General features: G+C 43.0%; 2 protein-coding genes across 3 annotated transcripts in view; both read right to left on the minus strand.

Annotated features, from left to right (window-relative positions):
• Positions 1-9,964, minus strand: part of b4galt1l (DP-Gal:betaGlcNAc beta 1,4- galactosyltransferase, polypeptide 1, like) — a 65,684-nt gene extending 55,720 nt beyond the window's left edge. The window contains exons 1-2 of the mRNA XM_059970117.1: positions 9,112-9,964; positions 5,203-5,438 (exon numbers count right to left, since the gene is read on the minus strand). Of these exons, the coding sequence (XP_059826100.1) occupies positions 5,203-5,438; positions 9,112-9,496 (621 nt within the window). The 5' untranslated portion in view covers positions 9,497-9,964. The remainder of the gene's footprint in view (positions 1-5,202; positions 5,439-9,111) is intronic.
• Positions 9,965-13,638: 3,674 nt separating this feature from the next.
• Positions 13,639-20,443, minus strand: part of leprotl1 (leptin receptor overlapping transcript like 1) — a 45,164-nt gene continuing 38,359 nt past the window's right edge. The window contains exon 3 of one of the 2 annotated variants that reach the window (XM_059970119.1): positions 13,639-14,675. In XM_059970119.1, coding sequence (XP_059826102.1) covers positions 14,559-14,675 — 117 coding nt within the window. In that variant the 3' untranslated portion in view covers positions 13,639-14,558. The remainder of the gene's footprint in view (positions 14,676-20,443) is intronic. The other variant, XM_059970118.1, reaches the window with a different exon arrangement.

The raw sequence follows: 20,443 nt of genomic DNA on the forward strand, positions 1-20,443 counted from the left end.
GGACTGGCCTTCATGCCGGCGCGCTGACTATTTGTGAGCCGGTTCGAGTGGGCTAGATGAATGTGAAGTCCATGTCGCGTCCCACCACATCCATTAACCGCTGGAACGTCTGTGTGGCATTCTTCAGGCCGAACGGCATGCGGAGGAACTCGAAAAGGCCAAACGGGGTGATGAGTGCCGTTTTGGGGACGTCGTCTGGATGCATTGGGATTTGATGGTATCCCCGGATGAGGTCTACCTTGGAGAAGATCTGTGCGCCGTGCAGGTTTGCTGCAAAGTCCTGATGTGCGGCACAGGGTAGCGGTCCGGTGTGGTAGCCTCGTTCAGCCTGCGGTAGTCGCCGCATGGTCTCCAGCCCCCTGTCGCTTTGGGCACCATGTGCAGGGGGGAGGCCCATGGGCTGTCGGACCACTGTATGATCCCCAATTCCTCCATCCTCTTGAACTCCTCCTTCGCCAGTCGGAGCTTGTCCGGGGGAAGCCTTCGAGCACGGGCGTGGAGGGGTGGTCCCTGGGTCGGGATGTGGTGCTGTACGCCGTGTCGGGGCATGGCTGCCGTGAACTGCGGTGCCAGAACCGATGGGAAATCCACCAGGACTCTGGTGAAGTCGTTGTCGGACAGCATGATGGAGTCGAGGTGTGGGGCTGGCAACTGGGCTGCACCCAGGGAGAACGTCTGAAAGGTCTCGGTGTGGACCAGTCTCTGCCTCGGCAGGTCGACCAGCAGGCTGCGAGACTGCAAAAAATCCGCACCCAGAAGCGGTTGGGCTACGGCGGCCAGTGTGAAGTCCCACGTGAATCAGCTGGAGCCGAACTGTAGCTGCACCGTACGGGTGCCGTAGGTCCTTACCGTGATGCCGTTCACGGCCCTCGGGGGGGACCTGATGCCCTGTTGCGGGTGTCGTAACTCCTCGGAGGTAAGACGCTGATCTCGGCACCGGTGTCGACCAGAAAACGGCGTCCCGACTGCTTGTCCCACACATACAGGAGGCTATCCCGATGGACAGCCGCTGTAGCCATCAGCGGCGGCTGGCCCTGGCACTTCCTGGGAACTTGCAGGGCGGACGACAGCGGCGGGCTTCTGCGCCCCACCGCTAGTGTTAGAAACACCATTGTTCGTTGGGCTCCCCACTCCTGCCTCTGGGGTCAGCGGGCTCTGCGGCCGGACTTGGGACTGGTTTGCTGCTGGGAGCGAGGCCTGGTGATCTGTGCGACGGATGCCCCACTCACCTTCTTGGCGTTCCACAGCAAGTCCACCCGGGCTGCCACCTTCCGGGGGTCGCTGAAATCTGCGTTGGACAGCAGCAGGCGTATGTCCTCGGGCAGCTACTCCAGGAATGCCTGCCCAAACATGAGGCAGGGCTTGAGTCCTCCAGCCGGAGACAACATCTCATTCATTAAAGCCAATGGAGGTCTGTCTCCCAAACCATCCAGGTGCAGTAAACGGGCAGCCCGCTCACGCCGTGAGAGTCTGAAAGTCCTTATGAGCAGGGCTTTGAATTCTGTGTATTTGCCGTCTTCCGGGGGTGACTGTATGAACTCCTCAACCTGGGCCGCTGTGTCCTGGTCGAGGGAGCTCACCACGTAGTAGTAACGTGTGGCATCCGAGGTTATCTGCCGAATGTGGAATTGGGCCTCTGCTTGCTGGAACCAGAGGTGAGGTCGCAGCGTCCAGAAGCTTGGCAGTTTCAACGATACTGCATGAACAGATGCGGCGTCGGTCATCTTCGGCCCAAATATCGTTTGGGCTGTCAGGGGTCACCAATTGTAGCGGTCTTCTACACGCAGCGCTGAAATAACGACACGGAGTCGGTAAACTGCAGTAAAAAGATGTTATTCGAACTTCTCGACCTCGCTTTAAAGCCTCCCTAATCCCGCCCTCCCCGGGCACGGATGCTATAGGGGGCACGTATTCACAGTCCTGTCCGGCGCGCAGATGCTGTATGGGGCACGTATTCACAGTCTCGCACAGGCTTTTCCCTTTGTTGGTGAAGCAGACCTGGCGCCCTTTTGGGACTGGCCTTTATGCCGGGGCGCTGGCTATTTGTGAGCCGGTTCGAGTGTGGGTCGCCACAGCATGATATTATTTCCCCAAAGACAGAGGCAGATTAATGATGGCACTAAAGGGCGACTCCCTTGCTTGCATCTTTGGAAGCAGCTCTATTTCCATTTTTAATATCTTTATTTTTCCCTTTCAGGGTTCTTTTGAAGATCCTGACCTGGAGTTACAGGCTGACTTCAGTTCTTTGTGGGAATGGGATCCGTTCTCAGGGTTTCAGGACCAGCCAATGGTCGGCACATCAAGGGGTTAGCCAGAGAGGCAGCCTAGTGTTCAGAAGCTCCGGAGATGGGCAGATCGAGGGTCAGTGTCATGGCAGGAGACTCATGTGTCATCGCTGTGGGCCTCAAGACCCAAGATCTTTGCGATCTTTGAGCACAGAGCTTGTAAAAAGCGACAAAGCAGACTTTTAACATTGCAAACCAGCAGGCTGTTGTTATGTCTCCTACTCGCTGTGAAAATGGGAGACACCTCCCTCTCCCTTTTAGGGAGAGAACCTGTGGGTTGCCGAATGCTGGATGACTTGTGATAGTCTTTGGGGTATTGGCAAGATCTGTGTCTTTGCTATTGCTTAGCTGATGGTTGTGCTTGGTAGCAGGAGCACTTTTTGTTTTGCCGGTGGGGGAAGGAGGGATTGTTGCTTGCTGCCGCTTACGCGCAGGAGGGGGGACTTTGAGGTTCTCACATCTAACTTGTTGTTCATTGTTTGGGGCACTTCTCTGTTTTTGTGGATGTTTTGTGAAGAAAAGGCATTTCAGGATGTCCATTGTACACACTTCTCCGACATTAAATTGAACCTTTGAAATAAATTAATATTCCTAAAATTAACATCAAATTATGTAATTACTTTCACAAACTCTCACTGAATTGACTTTATTTCTTACATTTCTTACATGTGTGTCAATGCCAGGAGCATTCGTAACAAGGTGGATGAATTGAATGTGCAGATAGTTATTAATGAATATGATATAGTTGGGATCACAGAGACATGGCTCCAGGGTGACCAAGGATGGGAGCTCAACATCCAGGGATAAAGGAGGGATAGACAGGAAAGAAAAGGAGGTGGGGTAGCATTGCTGGTTAGAGAGGAGGTTAACACAATAGAAAGGAAGGACATTAGCCTGGAGGATGTGGAATCGATATGGGTAGAGCTGCATAACACTAAGGGGCAGAAAACGCTGGTGGGAGTTGTGTACAGGCCACCTAACAGTAGAGAGGTTGGGGATGGCATTAAACAGGAAATTGGAAATGTGTGCAATAAAGGAACAGTAGTTATAATGCACACAGCAGGCTAGGCAGCATCTATAGGGAGAAGCGCTGTCGACGTTTCGGGCTGAGACCCTTCATCAGGACTAACGGAATTCACTTGGTAATAAGTTTACTTAGAATAATATTATTGAAGGCAGAACTACAATCAATACACATACTGGAGTACACACCTGAAACCTTCAAACTTCTAAGCTTATCACACTACCACCTGCAATGCTTCAGTTATTTTTACTAATGTACTGCATTTGCAAAATATTTTGTATAAAGTTATAAAGTTTTCACTTCAACACCACACAACCAACACTCAATTTGATTTTCACAAACAAAAATGGTATTAGGAAATTTGAGAACAAATATGGGGCCACGTGATTCTACACTAGGAAAGAATCCAGGCAAACTTGAAAACCAAGACTAATACTGATTTGCGTGCAAAAATAACTAGACCAAACCAAGTCCATTTTCCATACTGCTGGCGAAGTCCTACAAGGGCAAAGCAACTTTTAAAAGCTGTTATGCAAACAACTGGTCTTTCTCACAACATGACAATCAATAAAAATTATTTGGCTGCAACAACAGGATAATTGTATCGAGATCCTGCATAACAAAAAATACTGTAACACTGAAATCACAGACAAAGTTTGTTCTAAATACCCCATCTGCTGTGTAGATATATTTTAGGATGAGCTTGTACACAGAAACTGAACTTTTAAGGCAGAGCTAAAATGGATATGATAATACTCAACAATTACCCCTTACTGCATGTTAAAATAAAGATTTTGCATTTTTAACCCTGCCTTTTGGTTAACAGGAACTTGTATGCAAATAGAATACCATTTGAAGGATCTTAAAATTTTAGAAATTATCTAATTTTAACATTATAGGATAATTATTTATACCATTCAATAATAACAGCTGCAAATTCTAAATTAAAAATAGCAATCTTCCACACTGAAACACATACTTTCTCACCTTCTATACCATTATATTTGATCATTAGTTGAAAGCCTGTTAAGAAAATACTTGGAATCCCATAACCTTTTTTCTGCAAAAATCACAGTCAAATAAATAAGTTTTATCTTTGTGGTGGCTTGACACTGAATTTATTTCAGAATGATTAGGGCAGTGGTGAACCACGTTTAGTTTTAATCACATCATAATGACAATGGCACCTATCAATTGAACTAATGTATGAAGCAATACTTCCTTCACTTGTTTTATGCTCAGCATTAAAAAAGCTCTCAGCCATCAAGGACCCCACCCATCCATCCTACAATTTATTTGATCTCCTACTGTCAGGTGCTGTAGTACAAGAACAAGTAACAGCTTCTTCCACCAAGCTGTGAGATTTCTGAGTAACCTGCTACCATTCAATACACACTATTGCCAATAGCATTATACTGTTTCATACTTAACTATATGTTGTACATTCACTTTATGTCAACTCGCACATCTACAGGATGTTTTATTTGTTAATATTACTTTATATACTGTATGTGATATATGGACTGTGTTTTGCACCTTGGTCCCAGGGGAATGTTGTGTTGGTTAGCTGTATGGTTGAATGACTATAAACTTGGACTTAAATTAGGAGTGGATAGAATTTACAACCAGACCAAATATTTTACCATCCTCTGTGTCAGTGGTTACCACGCTTATGCTTAACAATTCCAAACAATAAACTGACAACAATAATTATTGTCCACATCCACTGAATACAATGCACAGCAGTGCACCACTAGTAAGCTAATGTGCTGAATTTGCAGGAGCTCACAGAAATTTCTCTGAGCACATCTCCCTAAAAAGAAACAGCAAGAGCACAGGCATTCTAACCAAGTGAAAGAGGGCCATGAATTCATTACAGACGCAGTGCCTTACCTGATTAACAACATACACTCCATAATCAAGCTGCTGTCGTTGCAGAATTGGATGCAAGTAATACAGCCAGTATTTCAGATGCTCATCCCGGTTGCGAAAAGGAATAACCACAGCAACTTTCTGAACAGCTATACAATCTGAAGGTGTAAATCGGCCTCCTACTTGCACTAATGAATTAATCTGTCTCACTTCCTCCAGATTAACAGATTGGGAAAATTCTATTCTTAATGGTCCCACTAGAGAGAGAGAGAGAGAGAAAAAAAACATCATTAAATCACACATAATCATAATATGACTGAAAGTATGGCATTCCTTTTCCAAGAGGGATACGAATCATACCACTTTCTGCTGTAACACTAACTTATTAAGATAATTTCCTGATAGGGTAGTAGATAGAATCTAGTACAGGGGATCCCAACCTGGGGTCTATAACCCCTTGATTCATGGTAGGGACTCATAGCATAAAAAAAGCTGGGAACCCCCGCTCTAGTGAGTCTTGAAATCATGGCCACTTTGTCTCTGACACAATTACACATTAACCAGGGATCACTAAATTAAGTTAGAACTGAAACAGAATTTCCTTTTCTTTCCAGTTTAAGATGGCGCTGCTGAAGATGGATGACAACTTACCGGTGATTTATAAAGCAAGAAATGCAACAAAACACTTTTTCTGAGGAAAACTGTGGTCAACGATCATCGCAAACAATGAAGAGGAGAGCAAAGGCAAAGCTGACTCGAGGATCGAGGTGTGTAGGTACGATGCAAAATTGGAGCAAAATTGAAACATGTTCAAGAAGTGGTTGGAGCAAGGTTGAGGCATGTTCGAAACAGAGTTGGAGCAAGCAGAGAGGAGAAAAGTTGTAGCGGAGGAGTTTCGGAGCCCATCCACCTAAACCTGGATTGATCTAAGCGGCAGGCTGGTTTGGAAAGGCAGGTTCCAGGCCCGGATCCTAGTGCACAGGATGACCATTTAACTCTGACCAATTTAAACACTGGGCCAGATGGACCAAAAAGGCAGGGTATAAGGAACGAAGGCGAGGGTCAGGCCGGTTCTGCTCACTGCTCTGCAAAGTTTACACTGATCTCCATGGCACCGAGTCTGACAATTTACCCTCCTGTGAGATGAACTGAGGCTGAGGCCGTGGACCTGCTCTGGCTGATCCGGGATTCCTGTCTATAGACTCACTCTCATTCTGAATACTGTCGTTTGCTTTTATTGTTAGCATGATTTCTGTTTTTCCCCCTCTCTCTGCACATTGGGTCTTCTTTTAAAACTGGGTTCTTTTGGGTTTCTTGTTTTGTGGCTGCCTGTAACCAGGCAAATCTCAAGGGTGTATAATTTATACATCCTTTGATAATACATCGACTTTGAACTTTGTTAGAAACCCATGCTATGGTATATGTAGGTGGCAGAAAACAGCACAAACACCAAATAAAATCTGGAACTCATATTATCTTCCTTTAAAACCTATCCTTTAAGATCAAATAACTTTTAAGCTCTGTCATAATATTTTGACCAACAGGATAACTCTAGATTCCCATGTGCAAATTCCAAAAAACAATGAATAACTTTTGAAATCTTTTGTGCAGATTAGTAAATCAACCCAAATCAACCCTGTGATTTAGAACTGGAATTTACATAAGGGGGAAGGACTGACTATGCAAGTGTAAAAATTTACAGGAGAAATATAGGGAATTGCACGCCTGTTTTTGAAATCAAGGAAGGTATTAAGAATATTTCTTGAATAGTGAGAGACTAGGAGCTGTGGAGAAAAATAAGGAAATGAGGTAACCGTGTACACGTACCACAAACAGCTATTATGAGTATAACATCATTTAAAAATCCTAGCAATGAGCAATGAGTGTTCCTCACAACTTTGCCAACAGAAACAAATCAGATGTTCTCTTTGGAGGGCACAGACTTTCAGCATCATTCCTGCACTACAATTAATTAAGACAATACGAGATCTCATTTGTATATTCTTAATATTTGACTCAAAAGCAGCACTTCCGATGACATTTTGTGTTTGAACCGGAGCTGTAAATTTAAATTGGGCATGCAATTGGGTAAGCAACTGACTGAACCGCCTACGGCATCTTCCAGCACATTTCTAATGATCAAGGGTAGGGTGATGAAGTAATTAAAGAATGAAAGTTGGTCACCTTGTAACAGGAACGATGCGGTTGACCAGGGAAAAGTGCAGAGAAAATCTGCTAGGAAACTAGGATATTACCAGCACCGGAAGGCCTGAGTTAAAGGAAGAGGTTGGTCAATATTGGTATTTATGAATGAGGGGTGACATTATAGAAGTGTTTAAAATTACAAGAGGCACAAGTAGGGTGGATGGTAACAATCTTTCTCCAGGGTAGGGGGTTCCAAAAGTAGAGGACACACACTAAGTGTATGGTGAGAGGGGGAAGTTTTACAAGTGAACCTTGGTGATGCTTTTTCACACATAGGGTGGTGTGTATGGAAAGGCATCCCGGAGGAAGTGGATGAGGCAGACACAATGATATCATTTAGGAAACACTAGCACAAATACAGGGAGGAGCAGGGCTAAGAGCAATATAATCTGAACACCGGAATTCAGGACTAACTGGGAGGGCAACTTGGCTTGAATTTGTTGGGCCAAAGAGCCTTAATTTAAAACATAGTTCTCCCCCTTCCCTCCACTTTCTTTTTCCCCAAAACACAAGGCTATCTTCTGCTTTCTTTCCAGCCCAGATGAAGGGTTTAATGTAAAATGTCACCAGTCCATTTCCTTAGATGCTGCCTGACATCTGGGGTACTTGGAGACTAATGCTAAAGTAAATCAAAGTCAGCATGGTTTCTGTCAAGGGAAATCTTGACTGCCAAATGTTTTAAGAGTTCTTAGAGGAAGTAGCAAGCAGTGTGGACAAAGGAGAGGCAGAGGATGTAATTTACTTTGATTTTCAGAAGGCATAAGATGCCCCATATGAAAAATTAGGAATCCCCGTTCAAGACTCCCAGAAGGTTAACTTACAGGTTGAGACTGGTAAAGAAGGCAAATGCAATTTTCGCATTAATTTTAAGAGGATTTGAATATAAAAGCAAGGAGATAATGTGGAGGCTTTATAAGATGCTAGTCAGGTCACACTTGTATTGTCAACAGTTTCGGGCCCTATATCTCAGAAAGGATTTGGAGAGTCCAAAGAAGTTTCACAAAGATAATTCCAGGAACGAAGGGACTAACATATGAGGTACATTTGGCAGCTTTGGGCCTGTACTCGCTGAATGTTGAGAGGACTTGATAGGAAACATTCTTTCCACATCCACCCTATGTCAGGTGTATGCCGAACTAGAGAGCACAGCCTCAAAATTGAGGGGCAACCTTTTAGAACAGAGGTTACGAGGATTTTTTTTAAACCAGAGTAGTGAATCTGTGGAATGCTCTGCCACAGACTGCGGTGGAAGCCAAGCCCGTGGGTATATTTAAGACGGAAGTTGATCGTTTCCTGATCGGTCTGGGCATCAAAGGATATGGTGAGAAGGTCTATAGGGTTGAGTAGGATCCGATGGAATGGCGGAGCACAGTCGATGGGTTGAACGGCCTAACTGTACTTCTATGTTTTATAGTCACTGTATAACCCCTAAACCTCTGCAAGTAAAATCACCCATCGTGAAACAAGCCTGCCCAGCCTTGACAGAATTCTTATGTAAGATTGAGATCTCATATTGTAAATACAGGCCTAGTCTACTCAATCGTTCCTTGTACGACTGGCCTATCATACTCGGATCTAGTATACAGCTATCCTTTTCACAAGAGTAGTATCTGGAGAATATATGTATAATTTAGCGATGAAACGCTACCGCAGAGGATGATCCCGCAAAATCAGCAACAACGCCAGTCCGCTCCCCCAAGTCCGGCCTTTTGTCCTTTCACTTACCGAGCAGTGGCGATGTCTCCGGACAGGGCAGGAGAGGCCTTGGCGGCGGCGCGGTGCTGGGGGCCACCGTGAGGTTCAGGGCCGTCGAATGGTGGACGGTGAAGTTAGCGAGGGACTCCTGCGCCAGGAAGCCGCCGATGCGACGTACCATCTGTGTGGTGTAGACGTGTAAGTCGAAGTAGTAGATGAGGGTGACCACCAAGTGGAAGGCGCTTAGCAATAGCAGCGCCACGCACGATATTTGGAAAATGCGGCTCTGTACCGAGCAGCCACCCGCCAGCAACCCTGCTCCCAGCCCGCTCTTCACCATAGTCAGTGAAGCAACCCACTCGACTGACACCCCGGGTGGTAAACTCTCTTGCCTAAGGAGCGGAAATTTGATCATACGCCCCACCTACCAGGGGAGGGAATACACAGAACAGCCTACCATATACAAACATCGTTACTCTTACTTGCTTACGTGTATCGCCTCGCATCCCGGTATCAATTACATCTTCAGTGTCCTACCCATTAATTCAACCTGCTGTAGCCGAGAGCAACTCCTTCCTTGAATACAGCACCAACGATTTACGTATCACCAGCAAACTGGCCAAACCCGTAATACCTTGTACATTCACACCGGGCAGGGTCATTTCATGGGAAGGGAAGTGGGATTGGAGGCATTCCAGGAGAAGAGTGGGAAGAGGGAATTCCAGGGAAGGAGATAATTCCAGAAAGGGGTGAGAGGAAGGGAAGATGAATGGTTGTGAGGGGAATGGAGTGGACTGGGGTTTCAGGAAGGGGTCTGGGTTTCTGGAGCGTATTTGGGGTTACATACTCAAAGGGGGTAGCTGCGAAGGGTTTCAAAGCTATGGGGAAGTGGTTGAAAGAGTGAATATGGGGCGAGGGTGTTGGAGTATACACTTCAGGTGTGAAAAAGAACTTGAGAGATTTTTGGAAGAAGGGGCTTCCAAGAATGAAAGGGGTATGGATTCAGCTGGGAAGGAGTAGGGATTCCGAGGAAAAATGTAAAAGGATCCAGAAAAAAAATTTCCACTGAGAGGGGGATTCGGGAAGAATGGATTGGCGGAGAGAATACGGATTTGGAGAGAAAGATTTGAGGATTCCGAGGAAACAGTGCGGAGGGAGGGAGACGGATGAGCGAAAGAACGATTCAGAAAGGAAGAGAAAATATTCAAGGATGGGTAGAGAGAAAAGTTCCAAGGAGGGAAGAAGGGTGTGAGGTTACCCCCTCCGGAAGGGAAAAAAATAAAAGATCGTTATTTAAAGGATAAAGATTGCAGCATGTTGTTGTGCAAGAGTTATTTTGTAATGCTTTGTATGATCACAAAAGGTTGTTTTGCAGGTACAGCAGGTTACCAAGAAGCCAAATAATCCGTTGGCCTCTATTGCTAGCAAAAGAAAATCTGCAGATGTTGAAAAGCCAAGTAACACGTACAAACAGCTGGAAGAACTGGGCAGGCCAGCTGAGTTCATCAAGCACTTTGTGTGAATTATCTTCATTGCTAGAGGAATTTCATTTAAGGGTGGGGGGGGGGGGTTGCTGAAACTCTACAGGGTACTGGTGATGATGCACCTGGGTTCAGTTCTCAACCTTCCTTGACAAAAGATGCACTGCCTTTGGAGATAGTGCAGATGTGTTGATTCTGGAGATAGGGGCTTAGCCTATGAGAAGAGATTGAGTTGCCTGGGACTCTATTTACTGGAGTTCAGAAGAAACATATACATGTGAAAGAGATAGATAAGATCGAGGCAGGAATGTTGCTTCCTCTGGTAGGCAAGACGAGAAATAGGGATAGATATACTGTAGCCTGAATAATAGATTTAGGACAGAGATGAGGAGAAACTGCTTTTCCCAGAAAGTAATTAATCAGTGGAATTCTCTGCCCAAGGAAGCAGTAGAGGCTATTTTATTAAATAGATTTAAGACACAGTGAGATACATTTTTGCAAAACAGATTATGGGAAATGGTTGCAAGGAAAACAGGTAGGTGGATTTGAGTCTACAGCAATATCTTATTGAAAGGCAGAATAGGCTTGATGGGATCCTCCATAACCTATTTCTTATGTATGTAGGAGCAGGGATACACAGAGTGGTCAACAACACACAGTAGGGAGAGAGATTTGGAGAGCCAGGGTAAGGAGGCATTCAGAAGTTTGATTCTTTGGGCTGGTAAAGGAGGAATTGGGAGTTGGATGAGGATGGAAATATACATCAGAGGCTGGGGAGAAGGAATAGGTGGAATATTGGGCAATCGGGAAATCTAGTGGACAGTGGGTGGGAGGGAATGGAAAAGATTTGGGGTTGGAGAAAAATTTGATCATGAGTTGAAGTAATCCATGGCAAGGATGATCAAAAAGAGAAGCTATGATTAAAGCTATGTGTAATAGTCACTTTGTTGGGCAATGATCGGGAACAGGTGCTAAAGGAATGGAGTATTGACAAGATGGAGGAGCTTAATTACTGGGAGAGGCTGATCCTGGAAGTGCTGATCAGGGGGTTTTCAAAAACAAGAACTGACACCCTAGAGATAAAGTGTTCAGCATCACTGCTTTGGCAAATGGTTAATAAATACAAATCTCCTTTCCCCATGATTAAACCTGCCCTTAAATAATTCCCTCCCTTAATTCTCCCTCCTAACCAATTCAACTTTATTCTCTCTTCTATGATTTTGTCCTCCCCAGATTCCTGTCTGCACAATTCCCACCTCTGGATGATGCCTCCCACAGTCACTGTCACCTGATCCACCCCAATCCTTCCACCCATTACTTCAGAGGGCCTGAACTGTGTCCTACACGTAGATGCAATTATAAAGAAAGCACAGCAGTGGCTCTACTTCATTAGATTCAGCATGACATCTGACAAATTTCTATAGCTGTATGCTGGACAGTATATAGACCAGCTGCATCACTGCCTGGTATGGAAACACCAATCCCTTTGAATAGAAAATGCTATAAAAAGTAGCGGATAGAGCACAGTCCATCATGGGTAATGCCCTCCCCACCAAAGAGCACATCGGCATGCAGGAAAGCAGCATCCATTATCAAAGATCTCCACAAGCCAGATCATGCTTTCTTCTTGCTGTTGCCATCAGGAAGGTGGTACAGGAGCCTCAGGACTCTCACCACCAGGTGCAAGAACAATTATTACCCCTCAACCATCAGCCTCTTGAACCAGAGGGTATAACATCCCTGCCCTGTCATATCAATAAACTGTTCCCATAACTCACTTTAAAGGACTCTTCACCTCATGTTTCAATATTTATTACTTACTTATTATTATTTCTTTATTTTTCCTTTAGTATTTGCAGTTTGTCATCTTTTGCACACTGGTTGTCGACCCTTTTGTCTTTTATTAATTCTATTATGGTTATTGCATTTACTGAGTTTGCTAGCAAGAGAATGAAAGGGTTGTTTATAGTGGCATATATACTCTGATAATAAATTTACTTTGAACTTCATTTCCCCAGTAACTGATAACCTACCACAGATCTTTCCTTCCAAATTAATTTACTATGCTGATGCCATCACATCCCACCTCCACACTCATTTCCCTTCCTCCCCAATCTAGTTTCCTTCAGACAGTAAATCCCCTACCCTACCCCAGTACTTTGATTAGGCTGTCCCTTTCTCAGATCCACCTCCTTTAATGGAAAGTTAATGCAAATACAGTTTCATGTGACAGGGAAAATAAATGATAGTCAACCATGTCAAAAATTGAAAGCAAGTCAAAATAAACAAGCTGGGATGTATTTCCTTTCTCATCAACATGAGCTTTGACATTATTGACTTTTGTTTAAAAAGAGTTTTGAGTGGAAGGATTCACACAAATTGTAGGCAACATGGGCACATATTTGTGAGACTGCCACATTTTCAATAACAGATAAACTGAAGAGGGGTGATAGTTTATAAGGAAAGATGGATCATGGATTAAATGATAAAAAAAAATAAGTGAAAAGACAAAGAGAAAAAGCTGATAATATTAACACCGGATGGATAGATGGATAGGCAGTGCAGAGTACACTTAAGCAAAGATCTTCATGAGTTTGCAGATGTTCATAAAGAAACTTTTGTTAATAGCTGCACCTCTATTATTTGTTTCACTCAGCAACCAGCAGGACAGAGTCTACAACATAACATGTGAGGGGTTAGTCAATGACTTAAATAAATCAAGGAAGCAGGAACTAAATCACATGGAAGGATACATAGGATAAACTGGAAAAAATGCAAAGGTATTTCGCATCACAGTGAGGATTAAGGTGATAACTGACACAGACCCACTTCCCTGCTCTTATAACCATGGCCATTGGTGATATATAGGCTGCCGATGATAGGGGGCACAGCAATGATTATATCATAATGTTTGTGGCCAGTTTGTGACAGGCATAAAATAGAGCATGGGGCTGTAGTAAGCTATAGCCAACAATAGCAGCATGAGAAGGAAGACTTTCCACTGAAAACTCAGAGAGCAATGGCAGAGTGGGGTGATGTTATGTGTCTGAAATTAAGCTGCGGCAGAAGCAACTGATGAGTAAGTATTTCCACTATAGTTTAATAGTTATACAGACAAAATGATTAGTAGTCTTTTGTTAAGAAAGTGTATGTTAAACTATAAGGTTAATTCAGTAAGACCTTTTTAAATACATTTTGATGTAAAGGGATATTTTTCTCCCAAACTAAGAGGGATACAGGAATAAGCCAGGTGATAATAAGATGATAAATCTAACATCTTTGGTAAGGAAATTATTGTAAAAAAGTAGGGGATAAGATTACCTGCACATGTAAAGGCATACGAACTAACTTATTATGTTACAGAGAAATCCTGTCTGATTTTACAAGGTACTGAAAAAAATATATCAATGAAGATCTATTGTTCTACTAACAGTTCTGATTTCTTTTCTAAATATGCTAATAACAACAAGATAAATTGTTATCGGTAAAGCCATCAAATTTCGTGTTTTTGACTCTGTACTGATGTTTTATTAACAGCAAAGCTTAAAAACATGCAATATTGGACTCAACTTTACAACACAACACTAAAATCTGACTGCATATACACAAGGTATTTTTATGTAAACATTAGCACAAAAAAGGGTAAATATTCTGACAGAGATTAAAATCTTATTTAAATTATAAAATAAGTTAAAGAAAAAATAATACTTAAAACAAATATGTCAATTCTTAAATACGATATTCTACAAATTTGCATCTAGTTTCATTCAGTTCCTCTTTAGGATTCAACGTGAGAAGGTAATAGAGATTGCTAGCAAAAAAATCAGAATAAATTATGCTTAGGTAAATAATGTTAAGTCTCCTGCCAGTGTATATTTGTGTGTAGACCAACAAAGGTGACTATATCCACTGTTGTCAGATGGTGGTTGACATTTTTGCATAGTTCATTTTTGATTCGAAGTTTCTCTCCAGTATCTGCTTGCGTATATGCAGCCCTCACCACTGCTGCCAACTGAAGTCATCGTTAGTGCCAAAAACAATGAAAAATCCCAGAATGGTTGCAAAGATGATGATATTGCCTGTTAGTACCAGAGAACATGCTCCCCATTGAATCTGAAATGTAAAAACAACATTTTAAATAAATAATTTATCAATTAAAATGTTAAACCATGGCCTAAGGTTTTCCATGTCCAACCACATTGTTTTGCTTTTGTACTTGTAACAACTGAGTTAATTAACATTCAGATTCCATTACATTAAGAGCATTATGATACTTACTGCATATTCTGGATATCTTTTAAATTTCATGCTGACTTTGCAATGCTATCTGCATTATGTTATTTTTCTATTTAATTGTGGAATCATATCCAGAACACATACCAAATAGGAATGTTTGTGGGCATTAGTCACAAAACAGATCTTGCAGACTGAAGGCAACATTTTGTTTTTTTTTCCTTTTCAGAAGCTTTTGATAAAATTCTCTTTAAAACATCTGATTAACCAAAATCAAAATATGTCATGCACAGGAATTCTGGAGGAAAAAAACAAAGTGCTGGAAAGGGTGTGAAGAGAAAGAAGTTAATCTTTCAATACAACAACCTTTTAAAAGATTGGGAATGCTGAAATGAGAACACATTCTGGAAATTTCACATAATGACTGCTTTTCCATCTCTTTCTTCTTTAGCAGTGTCTCTCACACTGTACCATTAATTTCTTCTGTCCTTTACCCTAATATGGATATTTCCCCATATTATCTCGTTTTTTCTTCCCTTTTTATTTGCACTTAAAATCTGCTTACATTTTAATCATTCCCAGATCAGTGGAACGTTCATGCTACAATTATACGAAACGACTGTGCAGTGTTGGTCATTTCAACTTCAAAAGGATATACTTGCTTTAGCAAGAATGCAACTAACACTCACGAGGTTGATTCTTAGGATGGCAGGACAGCCATACAAGAAATTAGTGAATTCAGGCCTATTTGGCCCTAAATTCAGAAGAATGAGAAGAATTAGGGGAGTTCAGTTAAAGTTCTAAAAGGGCTTAACAGTCTTGCTATAGAATGTATCTCCTGGCTGGGAAATCTAGAATCAGGATAATTCTAAACATTTAACTCTTGACATGAACCTGTGAAGTGCTCTACTACTGAAGGCAGTGGAGGACAAGTCACTGAATGCATTTAAAGATACAGACGGATTTCCAGATTAAAGGGTATCAAGGATTTGGATTGAGAGCTGGAAAATTATTAAAATAGAGGATCTAAGAGTACATTGGGGGTAGATTCTTAAGTGCTGAATGGAAAAATTGTAGCAATAGTACACCATGTTCCTAAATTAACCGAAATGAACTGCATATGTACAGTATTTAGAAAGAGTTCATACAAAAATGCATAAATAGGGAAAGCAACTAGGGCTTCACCATCCACACTGGTTGCCAATCTGTCATCGTATTTAAAGAATCAGTCTAGCTGTGTTCCCAACTCCCAAAAAAAAAATTGCTGTTGGTTTAGGGTATGAGGTGCTTGTAATAGGTATACATTTGACAGATGTTGTATTAATGATTGCAATTGGTCCTCAGTTGTTATTATTCTTCTTTCTTGAAGCATGACCATCTAAATTACCAAAGCACTGCTGGGTGGTAAGTTTCAAATCCATTAGCAATCTTTAGAAACAAAGATATACTATGTCTTTCAAGTCAGGATGCTATGTGACTCAGAACTGGGAGATTCCTACACATTTGTTGCCTTCATTTTTCTGGGTGGCAAATATTATGGATTTGAGCTGTTGTTGAAAAGCTTTCGGAAAGTTGCAGCATGAGGAATTATGGGAGTGAATGTCTACGTGATGTACAGAATGCCAGTAAAATCAGGTATCATTTCTTTATCATGTGGGGGGGGGGGGGGTGCTCAATGACTTCCATGTTTTTTTCTCTGTATTTTATGGCTATTTGGAAAAGATGAATCTCAGATATATGTGAATTCTGCATACATACTTTGATAACAAAATGAACCTTTGAGCCTTTGTAACTGTTTCTGAAGCTCCACTTATCCAGGGAAGTAATAATTATTTCAAAAGACTTTATGGAGGTTAAGACAGATCGGGTGATAAGGAGAACAAGTATGACTAGCAAGGCATTTTAAAGAAAAGTCGAGAGAAAGGAATCTAATTATTAAAAAACAATTGTAGACAAGTGTGTCTGCACTAAATCATTCAGAGTCTTCCCCAGCCAGATGCCTGGATGAAACATGGGATCCACAATCTGCAGATGGGCAGGTCAGAGGCGTTCAAATCTGGTGACCAAGAATGTTACAAGAGGTCCAGGTATGATCTCCGGAAAGCCACATCACTGGCAAACTGAAAATTCTTGACTAAACTTGAATCAACAAAGATGTTCGAAAGTTGTGGCAGGGCTTATTATCACTTCTTATACTGAGAAATCAAGTGAGATAGGGGAGAGCAGGGCTTTGCTTTCAGATGAGCTCAATGCTTACTAAGCTCACATTGACTGTCAAAAAACATGGAGGTACCACCACAAACTCCCATGATCCTATGATTTCAGTCTCTGAGACTTACGTACAAGCAGCCTTCAGGAGGGTGAACCCATAAAACACATCCTACTCAAACAGGGTACCTGACTGAGTACTTAAAGACCTGTGCTGATCAACTGGCTGGAGTGTTCACTGAGATCTTTAACCTCTCACTTCAGCAGTTTGAGGTAACCACCTGCTTTAAGTAGACTTCAATTATACCAGTGTCCGAGCAGAATGTAGTAACCTGCCTCAATGACTATCATCCAGTAACACTTACATCTACAGTGATGAAGTGTTTTGAGAGGTTGGTGATGAAACATATCAACTCCTACCTGAGAAGTGATTTGGATCTGCTCCAATTTGCCTATTGGAGCAACAGGTCCACAGCAGATGCCAGCCACCTCACTGGCTCTTCACCCCATAAAACTAATCAATAAACTTCAAAGCCTTGATCTCAATAGCTCTTTGTGCAATTGGATCATTTTCAGACCCCAGTCAGTTCAGATTGGCAACATCTCCTGCTCAATCTCCATCAGACCAGATATACCACAAGACTGTGTGCTCCGCTACTTGCTCTACTTACTTTACATTTAGGTCTATGTGGCTAAGCACAGCTCCAATAGCATATTCAAGTTTGCTCACGACACCACTGTCATAGGCCGAATCAAAGTTAGTAACAAATCAACGTATAGTAGGAAAATTGAAAATGGGGCTGAGGATCAGAGGTGGAGAAGGTCAACAACTTTAAATTCCTCAGCTATACTATTTCAGAGGACCTGTCAAGGGTGCTGCAAATTACAAAGAGAGCATGGCAGCGGCTCTACTTCCTTAGGAGTTAGTTTCAGTATGTAATCTGTGACAAACTTCTATAGAGGAGTGGTGGAGAGTATATTAACTGGCTGCATCCTAGTCTAGTATGGAAGCACCAATGCCCTTGACCGGAAAATCCAACAAGAAGTAGTGAATACAGGCACTCCTCATCTTTGAGCGTATCAACACAAAGCGATGTCACAGGAAAGCAGCATCCATCATCAGGGATTCCCACTGTCGTGGACATGCTCTTTTCTTGCTACCGCCATCAGGAAGAAGGTACAGGGACCTCAGGACTCACAGCATCAGTTACTACCCCTCAACCGTCAGGCTCTTGAACCAAAGGGTTCACTCAACTTCACTTGCCCCGCCATTGAAATGTTCTCACAATCTATGGACTCACTTTCAAAGACTCTTCATCTCATTTTCTCAATATTTATTGTTTAGAATTGCTAGAATACAAACTCAGTATCCCAATGTTTTTGTGGCTGTTACTGGAGACTTTAATCATGTTTCTCTCAAAGCAACAATACCAACTTTTTATCAATATGTCAACTGTCCTACATGGGACAATAGAACACTGGACCTTCTGTACGCGAAGATAAAGGACACATACAGTGCTGTTGCCCTTCCCCTTCTTGGCAGATCTGATCACATTCTGATCTTGCTAACACCCAGGTACGTGCCTCTTGTCCAGGGGCAGCCTGTGTCAACAAGGATTGTAAAGAGGTGGACACAGGATGTTAATGAGACACTGCAGGAATGCTTTGAGAGGACGAACTGGGATGAGTTATGTGAACCACACAGGGAGGACATTAAGAAAATGACTGATTGTATCACAGACTGTATCAAATTCTGTGAGAACACCAACTTGCCAGCCGGGACTCTACGCTGCTTCCCCAACAACAAGCCTTGTATCACCAATGACCTGAAAGGACTTTTGAATATTAAGAAGAAAGCCTTCAGGTCTGGATGTAGACGAGCACTGAGGTGAGTACAGAGTGAACTGAGGTAAAGCTGAGGGAGTGCAAAGAGGAAGCTAAAGGGACGTGTGTTTGGGCATGAAGTGGATCACTGGCTTCAAGGTTAAGGAAAGGAAGATCAAGGGTTGCCTGAATAGGGCCAACAGATTGACCTCCTATTGTCCGCTCCCATACTTAACCAGACCACTTACCCTTTCTGCCCCCAAACCTTCTCCTTCCACCCCTCCCTCCCTGGTGAGTGCTTGTGTTCCAAACGCCCGAACCTTGGAGTATCCTGCCTCCATGGAGATGACAACCCTCCCCCACATGACTGTGACTGCAGTTCGGGTTGAGAGACAGCATAAAGGCCTTCAATACAATCCAGCCACTTCTTCTGAGCGAGAAGCTGCAAAGGCTGGGTGTAGACAAATCCACTATCTCCTGGATTACTGACTACCTGACAGACAAACCCCAGGTTGTACAGCTGGGTAGTTCTCCGTCTGAGATGGTGGTGAGGGGCACTTGAGTGTCACAAGGGACTGTCCTGTCTCCAATTCTGTTCACACTGTACACCTCAGACTGTCAGTACAAATCTGAGTCTTGTCACTTGTAGAAGTTCTCTGATGGCTCTGTGGTGGTTGGGTGTATCAGAGATGGGCAGGAGTCGGACTTCTGGTGAGGCATGAGGCAAGATGGCAGCATGGCACTGAGTGCCAACATATAACCCTCCCTTTTCAAGTAATTTAGGGCTCATAGACGGTCTTAATACAAATGTAATTAGCACATAAAACAGTTTATCTCTGTGCAACAGAACACCCATCATAGTCCAATAATCTTTCTTTTATCATATTGTACATTATTATACTTTCAAATCCCTTAGTATCTTTCCTCTCAGTTAGTCCTGACGAACGGTCTCAGCCCGAAACGTCAACAGTGCTTCTAGAAAGCTGATTGGCAAAAGTGATACCGAGCTGGAGAAGGGGCAGGATCTAATCATGTCTATCCATGGCCTCCTCCCCTTCTTACCCCATCCCTGACGTATTTAGTTGTTTGCCTGTTCTCCATCTCCCTCTGGTGCTACCCCCCCCCCTTTCTTTCTCGCGAGGCCTCCAGTCCCATGATCCTTTCCCTTCTCTTACTATCTTTCCTTTCAGTTAGTCCTGAAGAAGGGTCTTGGCCTGAAACATCGACAGTTCTTCTCCTTATAGATGCTGCCTGGCCTGCTGTGTTCCACAAGCATTTTGTGTGTGTTGTCTAAAATATGCATGTTGCATCTTAGTGCATCTGCATCCTGTCCAAAGCAAGTGATGTAAGTTCAATTTAATTTTAGTTATTTCAGGGATCCTTTTGGATTTAGTTGTCTTATCCCCCCCCCCCCCTTGTTCAAGCTCTTCCCAGCTTTGAATTTTTTCAATGATTTTAAGTTCCCTGGCCCCCATTGCCTTATTTTCACCATGGACATCCAGTCCCTATATACCTCCATCCCCCACCAGGAAGGTCTCAAAGCTCTTTGCTTCTTTTTGGATTCCAGACCTAACCAATTCCCCTCTACTACCACTCTCCTCCATCTAGCGGAATTA

The sequence above is a fragment of the Hypanus sabinus genome, chromosome 5 (assembly GCF_030144855.1).
Source record: "Hypanus sabinus isolate sHypSab1 chromosome 5, sHypSab1.hap1, whole genome shotgun sequence".
NCBI classification, from domain to species: domain Eukaryota; kingdom Metazoa; phylum Chordata; class Chondrichthyes; order Myliobatiformes; family Dasyatidae; genus Hypanus; species Hypanus sabinus.